This window comes from Hydra vulgaris, chromosome 06, assembly GCF_038396675.1.
Source record: "Hydra vulgaris chromosome 06, alternate assembly HydraT2T_AEP".
NCBI classification, from domain to species: Eukaryota; Metazoa; Cnidaria; class Hydrozoa; order Anthoathecata; family Hydridae; genus Hydra; species Hydra vulgaris.
This window is the reverse complement of record NC_088925.1, coordinates 29,987,251-30,009,852: the sequence shown is the minus strand read 5'-3', so window position 1 is coordinate 30,009,852 and position 22,602 is coordinate 29,987,251. Positions and strand designations below refer to the sequence as shown.

Genomic DNA, 22,602 nt, shown 5'->3' with positions numbered 1-22,602 from the left:
TTGTTTACTTTGACTTTGGTGAAGCAGAGGTGGTCAGACTTTTTATAACACGAGTGATAAAAAATTAAAAAATAGTATTGCAGGCAAAAAATATTTGTTTCTACAAAAAGGTGACAAGGGAATAGGTTTTATAATCCTTTTTGTCAAAACAAAATAATTAGTAGGGCTAGTGAACTTGACCATCTAAGACTAGTTTATCTGTCTGGGTTGAAGTAGATGGAAGTATCAGATTGCCAAAATGGTTGCCAGTCAGAGTCAAGCTATGTTTGGTTTTAATGCAGCTCATTGTAGAAAATATTTTTTCACATAGGTAGGTTGAGCCAAATTTACTCACAAATGTGCTGAAAAATGGTATCTGAATGGCTTCCTGTATTAAGTGGTATACCACAAGGCAAAGTCTTATTATCACTCCTATTTGATTTATTTATCAATGAGATGTCTGAATTAGTTCATAGTATACTGTCATCTGCTAATTGCAGATGACAGTAAATTAATTTCCATAACCAAGAACTATAAACATAGAAAAATATCACAAGATGATCTCAATAAATTACTAGTCAACTGAAACTAGTCAAATGGATAAAAAATCAGAGCATGAAATTGCATAACATATATATAAAGTTATAAAAGTTCATAGTGGTAACTCAAACATTTATTAGAGCAAAAACTCTTTTAAACATTCAACAGAGTGATATTTTCTTTTTCAAACCCTTTTTAACTCGTACCTGATATATGTTTTTGTTCAATTTTTAGCTCATTATGTTTACTTTTAACTTTTCTCTTTAGAACCTGGAGTAGTTCAAGATATTCAAAAAAAATTGAACCAAGATTTCTCTGTAACCTTGTCGTGGAAGCCTCCATTCTCAAAAGGGGGGCCTAATCTTAAATACTCAGTCAAATATGATGGTAAAGAATTTATTACATACCAAAATTCAACAAATATAAAGTCAGGTGCTAAAGATAGGTTTTACATTTTTGAGGTATTTTGTTTGGCACGAAAAAAAATTTTCTTTAATATTTCATAAACAATTATAACATTTGTTCAGGTGTTTGTTTGTGTGTTATTTAAATAGTTATTTAAACTTATTTTGAAATTAAGTTGAAATATTTGTTAAAAAATGTAAATTTGTGATTACTAATTTGTCTTGAGTGAACCCATATTAGATTATTGTTTTCACTTTATGATCTAGATTAGAGCTATTACATCATTAGATGGCAAGGAGTTGTGCGGACCAGTATTGAAGATGGTTGTTCAAGTTAAAGGTGGAGTTAAAGTTGGTGCTGTATTTGGTGCAGTGTTTAGTCTGTTATTTTTGATTGCTCTTTTTGTTCTAATATTGTGCATTTGGAAAAAAAGACATCCTATGTATTTTCAAGTTGTTCGAATGGAGGATGGAACAGGTTAGGATTAATTATTTTATGCTAAAATGTTTAGGGCATAAGTTATGATATTTTTGTTTTAATTTTGTTAAAAAGATATTTTTTAGTCAAACTATTACATCATGTACTGTAAATTATTTAATTGTATTCAAGATTTTACTTTACTTTTAAAGTAAAATCTTGAACACTTTATTTTACTTTGTTTTAAAGTGCATATGTCTTCATAAAAGAGTGCATATGTCTACATAAAAAAATCTTATTAAGTCTATGTTTTAGTTTGGTTCAAGCTAGGAAAATTAGTCTAGGATATCCATGACAACTTAACTTCAACACCCAGATGACACTCTTTCGTATATGACTGTTTGAAGATTACAACTTATCAACAATGATCTCAATATATTTTTACAACAATATGAAGCCCAAGTGTTATTGTCCTACAATAAAAAGAACCTAAATATCTAAATGATAATTTATCTAAATGTAAAATAAAGAATAGTTCTAATTAGAACTATTATTCACAAAGTTTTATCTTCTCATAAATTGTGTAAATTTTTATTTTGAATGAATTTACTCTAAAAAACAAATCTTTACAATTTGAATTGATAAACAAGTTGAGTACAGCCAGGGATGTCATGGAGTTTGAATTAATTTTTTTTCAAAGGAAATACTACTGCTCCACTAATGCAAAATTTGTAATTGTTCATTGTGTATTACTTGTTGTAGCAGCATTGTGACATTACTATATATAGTTGTAACAGTACACATTGCAACATTATTTTTGTATGGCATTCTATGTAGTTGTAACAGCATAATTGTAATAGTACGCATTGTGATTTTATTTGCATGAAGATTTTAATGGTCATGGTTTTAAATTAATACAACTAGGAATCAATTTTATTCAGTCATGCCCAAAAATATCTTACCACCCAATGTTTAAAGCTAAAAACTAATTTTGTTTTTGATGGTGTATGTGTTTATTACTAAAAACATTTTAATTCATAAAACAACATACATGTGCATAAAAGAATAAAGAAGTCATAGTATAAAACATATTTTAGTACTTAGTATGGGTTTCTCAAACTTACAACAGACATACAATATTTAGACTTTATTTTTTGACACCATGCTTTTATAATGGTTTTTCTCAAATCTGCTAGTGTGTTTGAGTTCTGTTTAAAAACTTCTGCTTTCAATATTATAAAACATTTTAAAATTAACTGGATAAATTGCCTGGCCACAGAGCAAGGACATTATTTTCAATTTCTTGGAGTCATATCTTGACAATTTTTGCCAGACTGTGCACAAAATTAACAAGTTGCCCTGTTGTGTACAATAATATCAAACTTTGTAGAAGATGTAAATAGTATGGCTGTTAACAGTGATTGTACCCTAAATCATAATATTGTTTAACAGAAGGTGCATTTATAAAAGATTTAAGGATGGGTTTGGTGGCCCTCAAAAATTGACTTAATGTGCTACAAACTGCTTAAATTGTACTTTTCTGAGAACATGACACGTGAACATGCTATAGTATAAGACACTCCGCCACCATTTAACAGTCCAATCCTTGTCTTCTTTTCAAAATTTTTGACATCACAAACATTTTAATAAATTGTTCAGACTTGTTGTCTTCCATTAAAAGTTGTACCGGTGCATGTGTAGTAAATGATGTTGCAGCTATACTCTCTGGTAATAATGATTGAATTACACATGGTTTTAATGTATAAAGAGCATAAAAGATGTTTTTCTATTTGTTGATAGCTACGCAATCACCATCAATATGCAACACAATGTGTGATATCTTGGTGTATTGCTAGCATGCATAATTTGTAAGGTTCTGCGTCTTGAAATAAAAAGTCTTATTAAACTCATTTTAGCAAGACAAGACAATACTAAGACAAGACGAGACAAGACCATTTCAGTCTTGTCTTGAAAAGTCTTGAATAAATCAAGACCAACCTTAAAAAATAACTAGTAATTCAAGAAATAACAAGACTTCTTGGTATTTTTTAAATCAAGACTAGACTAATCAACCTGAAGGATTTCTAAGATGAGTTCACAAATTTAACCTTGTACTAAGGGGTCATTAATAAAGTACATCAAGCTAATTGTGGGTGCGGTGGGGAGCTCCCCGCTCCCCACCCCACCCACAATTAGCTTGAATTTAAGCAAGAATATATAATAATCTAAATAACTAAATAAATATATAATAACTAAGTTAAATAGACTTGCTCATGCTTTTTTTAATAACATTGCATCTATTTCCGCATCTATTGCTCTCTCACAAGAACTTCAAGAATCTCAGATGCAGCCCATCGTGGTCAAATCTCCAATTCAGTCAGAATGGGATGAGTACAAATCCATGCCAAAACCAACAAAAGTTGATGGCCTGAACAACATTTTAAACTGGTGGAAAGCAAATGAGTTGAAGCTTCCACTTCTTTCAGCTGTTGCTAGGCATTGGCTTTGCATTCCAGCATCATCTTCTTCTTTCAAACAGGCTTTTTCTTCATGTGGAAGCATTGTTTTGTGCAAGAGAACTAGACTTCAGCCTGAGAAAGTTGATAAACTTTATATTCAGCAAAATTTTGACCATGTTGAAATTCGTTGATGGAAGCTTATCTCCAAAGATAAATTTGATGAAGCTCCGCATATCCATGAAGATAATGTCATCCCTGGGTCAAGTACTGATTCATCAACCATTAATCAGTGATATGGAATGTTAATCAGTTCAAGTTAAAACTAAACATTTACATACTGAAAACAGTTCTATGATTTTTTTGTGAAAAAATATGATAAATAAATATTTTGAGAAAAAAACTAATTCCTTTCCAAATTTTTAAAAGAAAAATGCACTTGAAGTCTTGTAATTTAGAAAACAATTTCAAGACTTAATTTTTGGTCTTGAAAAGTCTTGTCAAGTCTTGATTTTCTTGAAATTATTTTTATGTAACAAGACCACTTTGCAAAAGTATTGATATGTCTTGAAACATTACAAGACTATAATGGAATTGTCTTGGTATTGGTATTGAAATAAATTTTTTACGAGACGCAGACCGCTAATAATTTGCACTTATAAGTATTTATCTATAATATAATTGAGTGATCAGACCTTTTTGGCCATAACTGTATTATATACTGCCCATTTATTAAGTTTCCATATTTATATTTTACTTTGGAGTATGAAAATTAAAAAGAATTGTTTGTAGGTTCATTAAGGGGCCTAATCTCTCCAAATCATGCTACAATGACTTTCTCTAAAACATAAAGGACCTCTTCTCTAAAACCCTTTAAAAATGAGCTATATACAGTTATTAAAACCATGTGAAATAAGATTACTCAAGAAAAAATTGATAAAACCATCAAATCTATGCCCAAGAGATGTTCCCTCCTAAAAAGTAAAGGATGTGCCATTTTGTTATTGATATTAGTGTTTTTTTTAGTAGTTATAAAAAGTTGCTTGTGTTTTGGGAAGACCATATTTTTACATTAAAATACCAATGTATGCAAAACAACACCTTTATTCATTTACAGATAATACAGGTTTGGTCAGGATGCATATAATATTTAGTTGCAACAACTTGACCACAGCTTTTTAGAACATCCTTATTTATGTATGTTTCCATGTATATACGAAAAAAATTAGTTTTAACATGCTAAAAGAATTAACTTCGTAACATTAATCTTTTTTAATCAAATGTTTTAAAATTAGCAAAATGCTTTAAAACAAAGCAACAATTTACTTGCATTTTGTACTTTGATTGTTTATAAAAAGATAATTAAATTTTTTATTTTTTTTAATTATATAAAGTTGAATAAGATTTATTAAAAATTATATAAAGTTTATAAAAGGTATGTATTTTTTATGTTAAATGTAAATCTTTTAAAGCAATTTGTATGATTTATTTTATAAAAACAATATTTTCAACACACAATGTAGTTAAAGCGAATTAGTAAAATTTAAACCAAAATTTTTTATAAAAATCTCAACTTTGACAATTTATAGTTTAGAACACAAACATACAAATATATAAAGTGAAATTAGGGTTTCATAATTATATACCACAATTATAATTTATCAAACATACATTTATAAAAAATGACTTAGGGGTGAACCAACACCGCTCCAGAGATCCATATAGAACACAAACATTAAAAACTTATAAGCCCACTCACTAAACATCAGCGCTATTTTAAAGCAGTTCTGCTTCCTCTTCATAAATTATTTTTACCTTTTTAGTTTAAACATAAAAGGTTGCATTCAAATAATTTAATGCAATAAATTCTTGCTATTAGTTTGCAAAATACAAAATAAAATTGTAATTCACAGAATGTATTATACCCATATATATATATTAATTTATAATATATATCTTATAGTATAAAAAAGCAATGGATTTTAGTAAAATATAAAGTTATTAAATGTGAAACGGGGTGGCTTTTAACACTTGAGCTTACTTTGAATTGAATCCTACTTCAATTTGTTTTATGCACCATAAATAAAAAACAGTGGGTTTTTTCTATGCCAAAGTTGCCTCACTTCAGGGTACTTAGTCTGCAGTTTGGACATGATCATTATAGACAGCTGATTCAAGGCTTTGGTACATTGTAGAATTTTTTTAAACATTTTAAAGACACTGCTAAATAGGTTGTTTTAATATTTCCATAGTAACGCAATGATTTATTTGTTTCATTTATCTTACTAAGAAGTATTGCTTTATTAGAATATTACTTTATTAGTTTCATTAGAATATTGTTAAAATAAAACATAAGTGCGTAAATAAAAGAAATTGATTTCTCATAAAACGATCATTAGTAGTATGTTGTTACTTTATGTAAAAGAGTGTTGCTTAATTTTATAAAAAGATTTAAAAAGAGCGAAGTTTAGAAACTATTACCTTGCGGACAAAAAAATTGAGACCGCGTATGCCAAACTTTTGTTCGTATTTTTACAGTTTTTGGTGAGTAATACAATGACTTTTTTTGTATTTCATGAAACCCATTGTTTGATTTATCAGGTGCATATATATTCATCAAAAAATCTATGTTTTCATTTTTATTTCTGATTTACCTTAAAATATTTATTTTAGAGATGAATTCATCAGCGTTGACACTTCACTATCTTTTTAAAGCGGGTCATAAAGACCTAAAGTCTTTGATGAAATTAACTGGGATACCTAAGGCAACAGTTGTTAGATATTTAAAGAAAATGAGGGAAGGAATGAGCTTGGAGAGAAAGAAAGGAAGTGGTAGACCGAGAAAACTTAATTTAAAGGACCAACAAAGATTCATTCAATTAGCTCGAAAAGATGACACACGATCTGCCCAAGATATTCAAATTGAATTAATCAAAAAAGGCATTCCCAAGGTTGCTCCTAGAACCATCACTTGTTATCTTAACTGAAGTGGGTACTTCAGTTTTGTTCCCAAAAATCAACCCCTATTGACTCCTGTTCAATAAGAAAATAGAGTAAAATGGTGCGAAGAACAACTAAGAACAAGATGGAATCAATGGGTGTTTAGTGACGAGAGTCGTTTCGAATTATTTCGAACTCGAGAAGGCCCATGGGCAAAGAAATAGCTGAGAATTGGCAAACCAAAGTTTAAACTGAGTCTCATGGTTTGAGGGGCTATTAGTTCCAAAGGTAAAACATCATTGCTTTTAATCAAGGGCACTGTGAATAGTGAAAAATACAAAGAATTACTTTCTGATGCTGAGCCAACTCTAAAAAATCTTTTCCCATGGAGTTTTACATTTCAACAGGATGGGGCGACATGCCACACATAATCAGTTTCTGAGTGATTTATAGAACATAAACGGAAAGTTTCTTCTTGGACTGGTAATTCACCGGATCCAAACCCCATTGAAAATGTGTGGGGTTAATAAAAAAAAGCAGTAGAAAAGAAAAATCCAAAAAATTTAGAAGATTTAGAGGTTGCAATTCAAGAAGTTTGGAACGAACTTTCCTTGGATTATTTGAAGTCATTATGAACCGTCGTGTATGAACCAGTGTGAACAGTGTATGAACAGTATGAACTGTCATGTTCCAAAATGCATTGAAGTCCACATGACCGGATATTGATCAATATATTATTTTAAAAATTAGGCTTTACTCTTTATTTTCTATTGAACAATTTTATTATTCATTTATTATTTTGAAAATAAAACTTAAAAAACTTGGTCTCATTTTTTTTGTCTGCAAGGTAATTCTAAATTTTTTTTTTATAGTTAAGTTTTTTTTAGTAAAGAATTCTTTTCTTTTTTTAATTAAGTTTTTTGTAATTGTATCCCGTCAGTCAAGTTAAGCTTTTTTTTCACATTTTTGATATGCTTTTGATATGCATTTATTATATGCTTGGTCAGGAAAATAGTGCGATTGCACCTGCTTCCTGACCAAACCTGGTAATAATATGTAATATTAACAATTTTGTTCCATTTAAATGTTTTTTTAAGGAAAATTGCTGTATTTAGTAAATAAAGTTAAAAAAGTCAAATTTTCTGTTGCCTAAAGTATTTTAATAATGGGATATAGTTTTGCAAAAAAAGGAAAACAAGGGTCATTTTACTGCACAAAAAAAGCACAAAATGTTTCACCGCTTAAAAACTTACAAATGAACTTTAGTATCTTTAATTAAAATCAATATAAAAAGCAAGTCAAAACTTGTCATTTTTTAATGTCATTATCAATAGGCACAGTATACTTTAAACATTCTAGTTTTTTATTGATTCATTTATTACGCTACCACCAACTTTTTATTTTATACACTGCCACTAACTTTTTGTTTTATACACTGCCACTAACTTTTTATTTTATACACTGCCATCACCTTTTTATTCTATACACTACCATTAACTGTTTATTTTATACACTACCATTAATTTTTTATTTTATACGCTACCATTAACATTTTATTTTATACACTGCCATCAACTTTTTATTTTATACACTGCCACTAACTTTTTATTTAATACACTGCCACTAACTTTTTATTTTATACACTGCCATCAACTTTTTATTTTATACACTACCATTAATTTTTTAATTTATACACTGCCACTAACTTTTTATTTTATACACTGCCACTAACTTTTTATTTAATACACTGCCACTAACTTTTTATTTTATACACTGCTCTCAACTTTTTATTCTATACACTACCATTAACTGTTTATTTTATACACTACCATTAATTTTTTATTTTATACGCTACCATTAACATTTTATTTTATACACTGCCATCAACTTTTTATGTTATACACTATCATTAACTTTTTATTTTATACACTGCCACTAACTTTTTATTTAATACACTGCCACTAACTTTTTATTTTATACACTGCCATCAACTTTTTATTCTATACACTACCATTAACTTTTTGTTTTATACACTACCATTAACTTTTTATTTTATACACTGCCACTAACTTTTTATTTTATACACTATCATTAACTTTTTATTTTATACACTGCCACTAACTTTTTATTTAATACGCTGCCACTAACTTTTTATTTTATACACTGCCATCAACTTTTTATTCTATACACTACCATTAACTTTTTATTTTATACACTACCATTAACTTTTTATTTTATACACTGCCACTAAGTTTTTATTTTATACACTACCATTAATTTTTTATTTTATACACTGCCACTAACTTTTTAATTTATGCACTACCATTATTTTTAATAACTATTATATTTTATTAGGAAGTTTTAATTAATTAGGTTAAAAAATTTCTAAATGTTAAAAACATATTTTGCATTTTGTGTACTTTTTTAATGATATTTTATTATCCAAAACTATTTTATATTGTATCAGAGAAAAAACATTTTACAAAAGTAGCATAATGGGTGATGTGGAAGTTATCGGACAAATCCTAATTTCATTATTTGAGCATAATAATTAGTTTTTGTGGTTTTATGCGTAGGCATAAACGTTCTATAAAATGTAAACTTTATTATTTGAAACACAATTATTTAAAATGAGGTTAAATGTAGCTGAACGAGAATCTTTTCGAAAGCGACTAAAAATGTTTTTTGTAAATAAACCTAATAATCGTAAATAATTTTGAAAAAGAAGGATTTGCTCGAAGTACAATATATGATAACCTAAAAAGACTTGAAACTGTTCAATTGTTTTCTGATAGAAAGCACCTTGGTCGTCCGACATCCTGGACTAGAGAAAAGAAAATTAATGAGACTTGTCAACAATCGAAAAGGGATCAGTCAGAGAAAAATAGGTATTAAATTTGGTGTAAATCAATCTACAATTAATCGTCAGTTAAAAAAATGAATATTAAATATAGAAAACGTGAAAAGATTCCAAAATACACTATAGAACAACAAATAAAGGCAAAGAAAAGAAGCAGGAAACTAGTTAACCAACTCTATAACACAAAATCGCTTCTAGTCATCGATGACAAAAAATACTTTTGTTTTGCAGGGGACAACATGCCTGGAAATTCTGGATACTACACAAACAACAAAAAGACATGCCCAGAAAGTGTTCGTTTTATAGGAAAAGAGAAATTTCCAAGAAAATTATTAATGTGGATAGCCATATCTGACCGTGGTATGTCCGAGCCATTGTTTCACACTTCCAAGTCTGTAGCGATCAATTCATCAATCTATATTAATGAATGTTTAGAAAAACGACTTCTTTCATTTATTCACAAGTATCATGGAGACTGTAGCTATTTATTTTGGCCAGATTTAACAAGTTCTCATTGTTCTAAAGATTCTCTAAATTGGATAGACCAATATGTCTATTACGTTGATAAAGAATCCAATCCCCCAAATGTGCCTCAAGCACGACCAATTTTTGGGGACATTTGGCACTGAAGGTTTACAAGGGAGATTGGCAAGCTTCAACAGAGCAAGTTTTGATTGATCGCATTAAACTAAAACTACAAGAAATTGATTTAAACTTTTTACAGTCGCATATGAAAGGCGTCAGAGCAAATTGAGATCAATTGCAGATGTTGGTGTTTTTTCATATAAAAAATAATATATTTTTATTAAAAGATAAATGCTTTATTTTAAAAAAATATAATAGTAGTTTGTTTTTTTATTTATAAATAAGTTATTGACGTTTTTGTTTTGTCCGATAACTTCCGCATCACCCGTTAAACATGTTTTGTCTGCTTTATGCAATAATTAAAAATAAGATGTACTTGTTATTTATTTATATATTTTATTAGAGAAAATTACATTAGAAAAAATGGTTATGAATTATGGTATAGTTTTACAATTTCTGTCATAAAAAAAAAAATTTAATATAGCAGCTCTAATTTAATTTTTTAAATACAATTTCATAAAACAATATTGTGCTTGCAATTTATGTAATTTGAAACTTAATATGTTAATTAAATTTTATTTTTCAGTAAAATTACCTAGTAGGCTCTTTAAAAATCAAGCCAAAGCTTATATTGATCCAACAACTTACAAAGATGTTGATGATGCTTTAGAGGAATTTGCATACGAACTTGATCGAAAAGATTTAAGGGTTGGAGATATATTAGGGGGAGGGGAGTTTGCTGATGTACACAAAGGAATCTTGCTCAGAGATGGCAAACTTATTGATGTTGCAATAAAAAAGTTAAAAGTTAGTTATTTATTTTTCATAAGTATTGGTATTGATATATATAGTTAATTTTTTTTATATTAATAACAAATTTGAATTATTTTGCACTTTAAGGTACTAAATTAAATAAAATAAAAAACACTATAAAAGTAAAATAAAAAACACCATTATCTTTCTTCATTGATTGTGATGACATTATCTTCCTCATTAGTCTCAAGAATAACAATGTCATTACAGGGAGCACTAGCTGCTGAACATAACTGAAAACTGAACAAGGCACAAGTGTGTGTCATATAATAGCATTTTTCTTAAAAATACTACACAAGAAAAAGTCAGTTAGTTTTTCAAAATGTTTTAGAGACCTACATCTTCAGGATATACATGACCCTTGCTACTTATTGCGCTTGATGCACAGCTCCGGGCTTTTAAAAGGTAATGCTATGGTACCCCTCCAGGTAAGGTAATGACCAACTCAAAAAGCTATTGATAGACTTTGTGTGGATGATTCAAGTGCTGCTAATCTTGGCAGAAATTAAGGACATCAGTGACCCATGGCTTCCTTTAGATAATATCTTCAACTGTATGTACCAGAACTTTTTGAATTGTTGAAAATTTGCGACATTGGAGCTCCGTGACACCTCTGAAACAGAAAAGACTGCTGCCAAGGAAAATGATGCTCCAAAATATTATGGTGACAAACTAGATACAAGAGGTTCTGTCTATAATTTTGCTGAAGCTGCAGACAAAGACAGTCTTGAGACCCACTGTTAGTGACAGTCATGCTGAAGCAAAACACTGTAGTTCTGTCTTGTAGGTTCCATTCATTGGTAACCTCCATAATTGTATTCACTGTTGGTTCAGCTTACCTCTTGTTGACAGGGGTGGAAAGCAACTTGGGAATTCTTTCCCCACAAACAAGAGTACAAAGGCAATTAACTTTTTTTCTGTTTTTAGTCCTGACATTAACTTTCCATCCAAGTGGTCAATCTAAGGAGCTGTTATTGCAAAAGACACCTTTATTTTAGATGTTTTTACTTCAGGGATTTGTAAAATTAATTGTTTTTACTTTGATGTTGGTAGATTGTACTAGTACTGACACTGAGCTCCTCTAGATTTGACCTCAGGACAGAAGTTAAGGAAGCAAGTACAGACATTGCTCTTGCTTACTAATCTGGTTTACTTAAGAGCAGTAGGAACTTTCAAAGTAATTAGAACTTTCTTTGCACATCTGATTTCATTTGCATAGATTTTCATCCATCATACTTAATGAAAAGAATGATGATTCATACTGAATTGGTTCTCTTTATCAAATTCTGTTCTGATATCCTTTTCCTGTTTTAATCTCTTTCCATCTATCATCTTTTTCCTTTCTTCTATGCTGAACCACCTTTAATATTTATTTTTGTTGATGCTCTTTTTGAAGGTTAAGGTAGTTTTGTGTTTTGACAATTAAAGGAGTTGTGGTTTTTTTGATTATTATTAACTGCACTGCATTTTGATGGTCATTTTCTAACAAATTTTTTAGCTTGAATTGGAAAAACATATGTTGTTCCATTGTCTTCCTACACTCTCTGGTCTTGAATTTCGTAAGGGGTATGTACTCATTGTGTAGTTTTCTCACATTTTTAAAAATTGCTCTTGAATTTTAAGTTTAATTTCTCATTTTACTTTATTCAAGTTCCTGAGAAATTTTTTTATTTTTTATTTTGATTTACTCCCAACAAGGCTGCAAGCAACCATTATTAAGTTGGGAGTTATTAGAAGAGAGTTATAGAGAAAGGAAACGGTTGACAAAAGACTTAAAAAGTTGAAGGTTGTATGAGTCAGAAAAACAGGAAGAAGGGAGAGAGTTCCAAAAGGTTGAAGTGCGGGGAAAAAACTAGGGGTTCCTTTTGGCATGCTATTCCAAGACCCTCAGCACTTTACTAGTAATTAAAAGCAAGTTGTCTGGGAACATATTTATTACTAGTTTGTCCTTTTGACCATAATTTTGACAAACAACAGGAATTTTTAAAAATTAACTTACCAAGTAAATATTTACGTCATTATTGTTTTCAAAAGGTCAGTGCATTTTCACTGACAGAAAATGCTGTCATTAACTTGTGAAAATGTTGTTGGAAAAGTCTGTATTGTATCAAGCGGCTGTATTTGTTAAACAATTTTACAGAGGTTATTTACATGATGGTTTTTTACCAAAAAGCTTTTTACATAAAGTTATGGTAATATAAAATGGTATACTTCTAAACTTATAGTTCAAACAGTCCAAGTATATTCAAGTATACGTCTTTCACAGGAAGACGTGCGATCGCACGTCTTTATATGATCAGACAAATTACATTTTGCTTTGTCGATTTGACTGCAGCTATTTCAAAAAGCATTTTAAAAACGCACTGAATGAAAAATATTCTGAATATACCTTAAGTAAAATAAATTAAATCAAAACTTTGAACAAATGTTTTTATATTAGCGAAATGCTTTTAAATAAAGTAACAATTTACTAATGGTTTTTTTTTTAAAGCATAATAGGCAGTTGTATATATTTTTTTAATTTATAATATATAAATTGTTTAAGTGTGTATTTTTTATAATAAACGTTATTAAAAATAAAAAATGTTTGTATTTTTTATGATAAATGTTTATCTTTAAACATAATAAAAAACAAAAAACAAAGTACAAATGTTAAAACAAAGAATAAAGTGGTTTTTTAATGCGTAAATTAAATAGACTAAACATTTTAGTTTCATGAGTTTTTTTTTTGTATTAATAATTTATACATTTTATATTAAATATTTTTTATATTTAATATATTAATTGTTTATGCGACACAATGATCGCAAAAAGTGACCAATGGAGCCATCCAGTTACATAGACCTGTAATAAATAATGGTTCAGGCAATATAAAAATAAAAAATAAAATATATGTGTTCTACGGTTCGAACTCTGAATCTGCAGATCATGACACAGCACACTAACCATCACGCTATATTGTCGGTATGTAATCGTAAAAAAATGATAATAAATGTTGTATAATTAATGTACTAAACAGTAAAAAATAGGAAATTGACAACTTGCTGTGAATTAAACAAAGATATAATAAAAAGCTACCAAAGAGTAAAAATATATCGGTACAAGAGGTAAAAAAATGTTGGTGCCATGATAACCAATCAGAATTAAGTAATGGATAATGGTGATCCCCCTCCTTAGGAATGCACTACGATCATGAATGACGTTTCGGAAAGCCCAAGACCTGCACTAACGCCACTCGTTAGGGGTGTGTCCTTGCAACAGATCTCACTGCCTACACTCTATGTCATGCTAGTCAATATTGCAACATAATAGGACTACACTACAAAAGGCAAAAATCCCAATCCCTATCCCAGTTTTAATACAGCTCCAACATTCTTAGAGATCTTGTGAGGGTGGTGAGGGATGCACATGGTGTGAATATAAACAAATATGTAAATACATATAAATATCATGTACACTTACACTAGAAGAGGCAAACATGGACACATGCATGTATGCGCATGTATTAAAATAAACAATATAATGTATAGAAATAACACAAAGCAAATAGAAAATAGTAATTATTAATTATGAGTAACTTACCGTTTCTTTTATGGCTGAAATATGTCTTATAAACATAATAAGTAAATACCACTCATTAACATCAAAACTGAGTTATGATCGTTTGTGGTCAGTACAAAAGTAGTTATTAGAAAATATAGTAGAAAATGTGGTAACTGCAATAGTATGAGAAATATAAATTTTGCCTGATAAGTAAAGGCATTAGCTATCACACAAAACAGACTCAGATTAATTAAAAAATGATTAGCCAGAGATAAAAAAAAATACAAACATAGAATCAGTAGGCAGAGAATAGTGAGAAAATAAACAGATGAAACAATAAATGCGATTTTCTACTAATAGCTTATAACCACTGAAAAATGTAATGTTAAAAAACAATATTGTTGACAAAACGACCAAAATAACGTTAGTGAAGACAGTATAGTGCAAACCACAACAAACTCAAAAAAAGAATATGAACAAAAGTATAAAATAAAGAACAAATGTTTGACTGATTTTAAAGACTGTTGATGAAGTAATGATTGGTAAGACTTTTGTGAAGTAGAAGAATGAATGAAGTTAGATGCTCAGGGCGCAGGGGGAGAAACAACTAACACTCTAATCACTCTGTGTGTAGATCATATGTAACAAATGTTTTTTGGTAGATAGGACAACAAGCCTGTTGCTTCATACAAAAAAATTTAAAAAAATAATAAAAAATCAATAAAAAATTTAACTGCTTAAATTATTTTGAATATTAAGAATTTAATTTTTTTACTTTGACTATTAGACTTTTTTGTATTAATAATTTATATATTTTATATTAAATATTTTTCATATTTAATATATTTTCCGACTGGGGATTATTGTACACAACAAACACACTATTAATAATTTGGAAGACTTGAGACTATTGTTGAAAATTTTTTTTGACAGTTTGTCACATTTATCGCACATGTGATTATTTAACTACATCACATGTGTGACACATGTGATTATTTAATTACATCACATTTGTCACACATATGATTATTTAATTACATCACATTTGTCACACATGTGATTATTTAATTACATCACATTTGTCACACATGTGATTATTTAATTACATCACATTTGTCACACATGTGATTATTTAATTACATCACATTTGTCACACATGTGATTATTTAATTACATCACATTTATGGCACATGTGATTATTTAATTACATCACATTTGTCACACATGTGATTATTTAATTAAATCACATTTGTCACACATGTGATTATTTAATTACATCACATTTGTCACACATGTAATTATTTAATTAAATCACATTTGTCACACATGTGATTATTTAATTACATCACATTTGTCACACATGTGATAAATGTGATGTAGTTAAATAATTAGAAAGTGAATAATGATTTCTAGACCGGTGCATCAAAACATGACAGAGATAATTTCTTAGGTGAAGCTGCAATATTAGGCCAGTTTACAAATCAAAATATCATATGTCTTGAAGGAGTCATACTAAGAGGTAACCTAGTTTTGAAAATTTTACTAATTTATTTAAATTTATAATGCCATAATTATAATAAATTTGTTTTTATAAGAATTTTTTTGATAGATATTCAATATTCTTTATTAACTAATGGTTCATTCTAAAGTATATATTCAATAGATAAAGTAAACATGATTGTACTTAAATACATGGTGAATGGAGCATTAGACAAGTTCTTGCAGGTTTGATAAAAAAAATTTAGTTAAAAGATTTACAATAAAAATTTTATATTATGCTACAAAGTAATAAAGTTTTTTTTACAATATCAGATGATCAGTTATTTATATTTAGAAAAATAACAATCAATTTACTATACTTGAGCTTCTTGGCATGGCTCGAGGGGTTGCAAGTGGAATGAAATACCTTTCTGAAATGGGTTTTATACACAGAGTAAGTCAAGTCAATATTGTAAAGTTTTATTGAATGATTAGAATTTTAAAATATTATTTATCTTTTTAGGATCTTGCTGCTCGAAATATTTTGGTTGATGAGCCTAAAAACTGCAAAGTGGCAGATTTTAGTATGAATCGAAAAATAACTATAGATGAAACTTATGATACAAAGGTTTAACAAAATTTTCAATACTTTGAGTTTTTAGCAGATCTCAAATTTTTTAGTGATCTCAAAGTTATAACTCTTAGTTTCCAGGGATGTGATCTCAAAGTTATAACTCTTAGTTTCCAGGGATGTGGTCTCAAAGTTATAACTCTTAGTTTCCAGGAATGTGGTCTCAAAGTTATAACTCTTAGTTTCCAGGGATGTGGTCTCAAAGTTATAACTCTTAGTTTCCAGGGATGTGATCTCAAAGTTATAACTCTTAGTTTCCAGGGATGTGATCTCAAAGTTATAACTCTTAGTTTCCAGATTAAAAATTACTTTGTATAAAGTCATTTACTTCTTATGATAAAAAACTGGCTTAATCAATTTAAATACAAAATGTTGTGAGTTAGTGTAAATCAGAAACTGGTCTATGCACATATCTTTCAACTAGTTTAAGTAACTTGTACTGTAGGAAGCAATGGTTTTGCATTAAACAAAACTATTTAAAGTATAATCTACCTTTAGAGTTTAGTGTAAAAAAAACATATATCTGCCAGTTTTTTATTGTTTTCTACTTAATTATAGCAAGTCAAACAGAAAACATTTATAAAATCTGTATGTTTATATATGAAATATTTCAAATTTTTATTTAGGGAGGTAAAATTCCAATTGGGTGGACAGCACCAGATGCCCTTCGATTCAGGAAGTTTACAAGTGCTTCTGACATGTGGTCATACGGTGTGCTTTTGTGGGAGATTATGTCATATGGAGAGAGACCATACTGTGGTTGGGAAAACTATAAGGTCATCATTCAATTTTTGATAAAACTTATGGTGTTTTAATTACATTATTATGTTTAATAAATAGCATGATTTAAAAATCAAAAATTTTACTATTAAAATTATTATTAAGATACAATTAAAACCATTGATAATTTATAAAAAATCATTTTTATTTCTGACTTTCGCTTTGCGCAAATTAAATTGTTTTTATAATGCAGGAGTTTAATGGAAATATATATATATATATATATATATATATATATATATATATATATATATATATATATATATATATATATATATATATATATATATATATATATATATATATATATATAGGCCTTGGCAGGAAACGAGAGCTTTAGCTCTCGCCCACACTCCCCTAAAATGGTTTACGGGAGCAATTCACAGCTCTGGCAAAAGTATTATTTTTTCTCTCAAAAGTGTAATTATCATTGTAACTAAAATAAAAAACACAAAGTCATTTAAAAAAAAAAAACTATTTCATAATAAACTTCAATGCTTTTTAAAAGAAACAGTTGTTGCAACAAAAAAAAAATTAAAAAAGAGCGCTGAATGAAATGTAAATGTTTTTGATTAGATTGGACTAGCTGAAAAATACAAAATTATTACACTCTAAATTATTAATATATAAATTATATATTTTATATATTAATTACTTTAATGAATTATTAGAATTTTCAATTGTTGTAATATTTCTTAAAATGCCTGCATTCTATTACAATGAGAAACTATAAAACATTTTTTATAAGCAGTAAAAACTTTTATAGCTCTTTGTCAAACTTTTTATCAAATATATATACTTGTTAATAAATAAATAGATATTTTGTTACTAAATAAATAGATTTTGTATACTTGTTAATAAATAAATAGATAGCTAATGAGAAAACACTAAGACAGCGCTAGTGTAAAGAATTTTTTCACTACACAATAGTTAAGTGAATGTTAAGTATATATTCTTGTAAGATTAACATTACAAACACATGCTTGTAATAAATATAAAAATTTTGTATTTAATAAGCAATTTTTTTAATGAATAAACAGATAGCTCGTGCAAAAACCAAAGCTCTCATAAGAAGTTGTTTAGAGGAGCAGCTCGCATTACTCGCCATGTTTGTTTTAGGAGAGCTTTTCTTCACTCTTGCTCTTATTTACTCCCGCCGAGGCCTGTATATATATATATATTAGGGCAGGCCAAAAGACAAAAATTTTATAAATTGCACACGTCTGCAAAAAAACATTATCCTTTACATGTAAAAATACAAGTTTAAAAAAAAAATTGAAATTTTTTTTTTAAGTACTGCTGAATAGGGTTTAGACAAAAACCGACTTTTTGAAAAACCGGTTTTCGAATTCCAAATTTCCCAAAAAACCGGTTTTAACCGTTTTTCGAATTTTTAAAAAAAAAATTGAATAACAAGAGATATTTAATTTATATATTATATTTATTTCACTTATCGTAATTTTTTCTAAGTAAATAAGATTTTAAAAAACATAGTATGTCCACTGAATGGTGGCTTGTTCTAATTTTGGACACAAAATTGCCTGCAGTTGAAAATACGCGTTCACAAGGTACTGAGCTCGGTTTTATAGTTTTAAGTGCATCAAATAATAAAGTTTTTGGTTCTTTTATGTGTTGCCTCAAATAATGAAAACTCAGCCCTCAGTGTTTTTCGTTTAGTGATGTTTTCTGCAGGCTCTTCCAGAAACTTATTAATTTAATTTTCCATGACCTCTTTTAAAATAGCTTTACTCTGATGAGTAGTTTCTTTGATTTCCTCTTGATCTGAAGCGGTGTTTATAATAGAATTTTGAAATATTGTTACCTTTCAGACAATTTAATAATGTCGGTTCTTGAAGCTAAAGGAAGTGTACTAGATTTTTTTGCTGGACCAGAAATGTTTCCCGGATTTTGCAAAAAAAGCAAAAGAGATGCTACTCTTGTAGCATCTCTTGTCTTCTTTCTTGAATGCTTTCTTCTAAAGCCTTTAATAGATTCAAACTTATTTTAGACTTTATATTTTTCAGTTCATTTAATAAAAATGAAAATATACCTTCACTAGTTAATAAAGTGGCATCTCATCGCTCTAAGCCTTCTACTGCTAGACGAATGGGTTCCAAGACTTTATGAAGTTCCAAAAGTGTAGGATATTGAGCTTCATTCCACATGTAAGATGAACTAAGATCATTCAATGCTAAAACTACACATTCTTTTACTGCTAAAAATCTTCCAACCATTTCCTCTATACTATTCCATCTTGTTTTGCAGTCAAGAATTAAATTCAACTCTTTTCTTTTTTTTAATGTTATATAATTTTGAAGAATGGTATTTCTTACTGGAGATTTGCGAAAAAATTTACAAATTTTTCTGATTTGTGAAACGGAATGTTTGCAATTGTCAGACAAAATAGGAATAGGATGCTCTTGGTTACAAATATAAGAAAAAGGTTCTTCATATTTATCATATTTGTCTTCATCTTCATCATCTGATTCCTCACTTGAACCATTTACTTCGGATTCAGCTTCAACCATTTCTCTATGTTTATATAATACATCAGTAACTGCTAGGTGCATTGCATGTGAATAGCATAGTTGATTAATTATACATGATAATTTGCCAAATTTTGTCATAACAGCAGCACCATCATTTGTTGCAGCAACAATGTCAATTTCTAGATTCAAATTGAATATTTTAAGTCTTCCAGATATTAATTCTAATGTTCTCTGAGCATCACAAGAACCAGCTATTGGAACTAATCCTTAATTAAAATCTTCTGCTAAGTGATGTACATTAATGTTTAAATATCTATGATTTCTTTTACTTGTCCACTCGTCTAAAGTTATAGAAAATTTTTTTCCACTCATTTTTATTGAATCTAATTCTGTAATAGTTTCAAGTTTTGCTTTGTCATAAAATGCATGAATGAGATCCATTACTCTGGAGTTTTTTTTGGGTAATGAATATCCTCGTTGTTGAAGAGACTCTCTTATGAATGAGCTTTTCGTAATGCTATTTATAGAAAACCCATCCATTGCAGCAAGTTTTAATAAGATTTCTTGTAAGCTACTCCTTTTTACTTGCATAAAATTTAAAATATTAGTTTTTTCTTTTAAAAAAGATGAAGGACCAGTATCTTCTTTGCTGAACGTTTCTGATTTATTTTCAATATCAATTTTATGAACTGATATTAAGTGATTACGTAGATTGCTTGTTGATGAACCTTAGCAACTCAATATTTTATTACAATATTTGCAGATTGCTGTTTCTATCCCTGACCTTTTAAAACTATTCCAAGCTTCTGACTTATTCATTTTTTTTCATTATCTGGAAATGAAATAAAATTATTAAATAAATATTTTTGAAACAAAAATGCCTTACCTTTTTTAATTGTAACTTTAAATTATATTACCACGTTGATAAGAGCTTAAGCTCATATCATAATTATATAACCATAACATAACAAAATACTCAACAAACTAATTAAGGGAAACTATTTACTTATAAATTATAATATAAAACATACTTGATTTTTATAAGTAACAAATTTGATTTTATAAGTAACAAATTCCAAAAATCTAATTTGCAAAATAAAAAATCTTAGTATAGTATACACATAAAAATAAATACTACAATATTACATTTAAATAGATATAAATATCATAATAGTATTATATATACTATTAATATATAAACGATTTAAATTACTTACATTTATAAATACATAAACACAATATAATCTTACACGTAAATACATTTTAAAAATGAATAATAAATCCCAATTATTTGAGAAGCATATGTATTTTTCTGGGAAGCCATTTTGGAAAAAATTTCTAAAAATTTGTGTTAACATCGTGTGTATTTTCAGTCAAGCGACTGTTTCTATTGGGTAATTATTACGTAACATTTTACAAAAATGATAAGGGATAAATTTAAAGAAGCGTGTTAAAAAAAAGGAAACAGATTACTCAAATAGCGTAACAAAATGCTATTGTATAATAACAATATATAATAAAAATGGCAAAAAATAAAAAAACCGGTTTTCGTAATTTGAAAACCAGTTTTCAAATGTGTCAAATTTATTTGAAAAACCGGTTTTGAAAAACCGCCGAACCCTACTGCTGAATTTGATTCGATTTTTTTCGTTTTTATTCTTAAAAAAAGTCAAAATAAGGGTTTTGTAGGAAAGTCAAAAAAGACTAAAGTATTTATATCAACAACAAATATTTGTTATAAACGAAATTTTTTTCAGTAAAATATCTGTCTTGTTACTCATGCTATTTTATACTATAAAAGAGGGTTATAAAAGCAGTTATTATTTGTATTGTGCTAAATAAGCAAATAATTGCTACTTATTGTGATTTTTGCCCTGAAGATTAGAATTTTTTTTTGAATTTGTTCTATATGTTTATTTTCATGTGTATATTTTAAAATACTTTCTTAACTAATTTTTATGTACTGGTAGTTGTCTTAAAGGTTTGAAAACAGCTTCATTTTAAATAACTTTAATTTTCGTCCCATTCCTACGAATGAATTTGAAAACATTTTTCATTGTTTTCTAAGTTATAAAAACACATCACTTGTAGGAAAATTGATAATTCAGCAGCATCTTATAAATTTCCTATGCGTTATACTTTAAATTTTTAAAGTAAATACAATTTTTATTTGCATTTTTTTAAGAAAGATTTTTCGAAATCAAGGCATCTCATGGAAATTGCAAGAAGAAAGTTGCTCTAGTGAAGATTTTAATTTATTTAAAGCAATTTTGATTTTAATAATTGTAAAATGTATAACATCAATTGTTGTCTGTTTTTGAAATAAAGTTTTCCAAAATGATCCAAAAAATAATTAAAAATATGATGATGGCATGTAAGCCAAAGAGTTTTTATAAAATTTGCGCTGCAAGGGTTCATAGGTTTTGAGTTTCAGAATCTCAAATGAAAATGAATTTTTCACAAATTATCTATCCTGTCTATTCAACTAGTTTCAACTCTATCCTACCCTTTCATCTAGTTTCAACTTTTGAGAGCTGCAAACTAGACAATATCTTATCGTGAACCAGTCTGGTTTTAACATAATATTTCTTATTTGGAAAATGAATATGAAAAATATTATTCATTGATTGTTTGAACAAGTTAATGTTCTTTTTAATGCTGTTTTTATATTCATTCATTTCAAAA

At 28.3% G+C, this 22,602-nt stretch overlaps 1 protein-coding gene across 2 annotated transcripts in view; it reads left to right on the top strand.

The window, feature by feature from the left end:
* The first annotated feature begins 850 nt into the window (after window positions 1-850).
* Window positions 851-22,602, top strand: part of LOC100210361 (ephrin type-A receptor 4a) — a 52,909-nt gene continuing 31,157 nt past the window's right edge. For both annotated transcript variants that reach the window (XM_065799822.1, XM_065799821.1), the window contains exons 1-8: window positions 851-980; window positions 1,191-1,401; window positions 10,769-10,989; window positions 15,952-16,057; window positions 16,202-16,263; window positions 16,373-16,471; window positions 16,541-16,645; window positions 17,275-17,424. In XM_065799822.1, coding sequence (XP_065655894.1) covers window positions 1,245-1,401; window positions 10,769-10,989; window positions 15,952-16,057; window positions 16,202-16,263; window positions 16,373-16,471; window positions 16,541-16,645; window positions 17,275-17,424 — 900 coding nt within the window. In that variant the 5' untranslated portion in view covers window positions 851-980; window positions 1,191-1,244. The remainder of the gene's footprint in view (window positions 981-1,190; window positions 1,402-10,768; window positions 10,990-15,951; window positions 16,058-16,201; window positions 16,264-16,372; window positions 16,472-16,540; window positions 16,646-17,274; window positions 17,425-22,602) is intronic.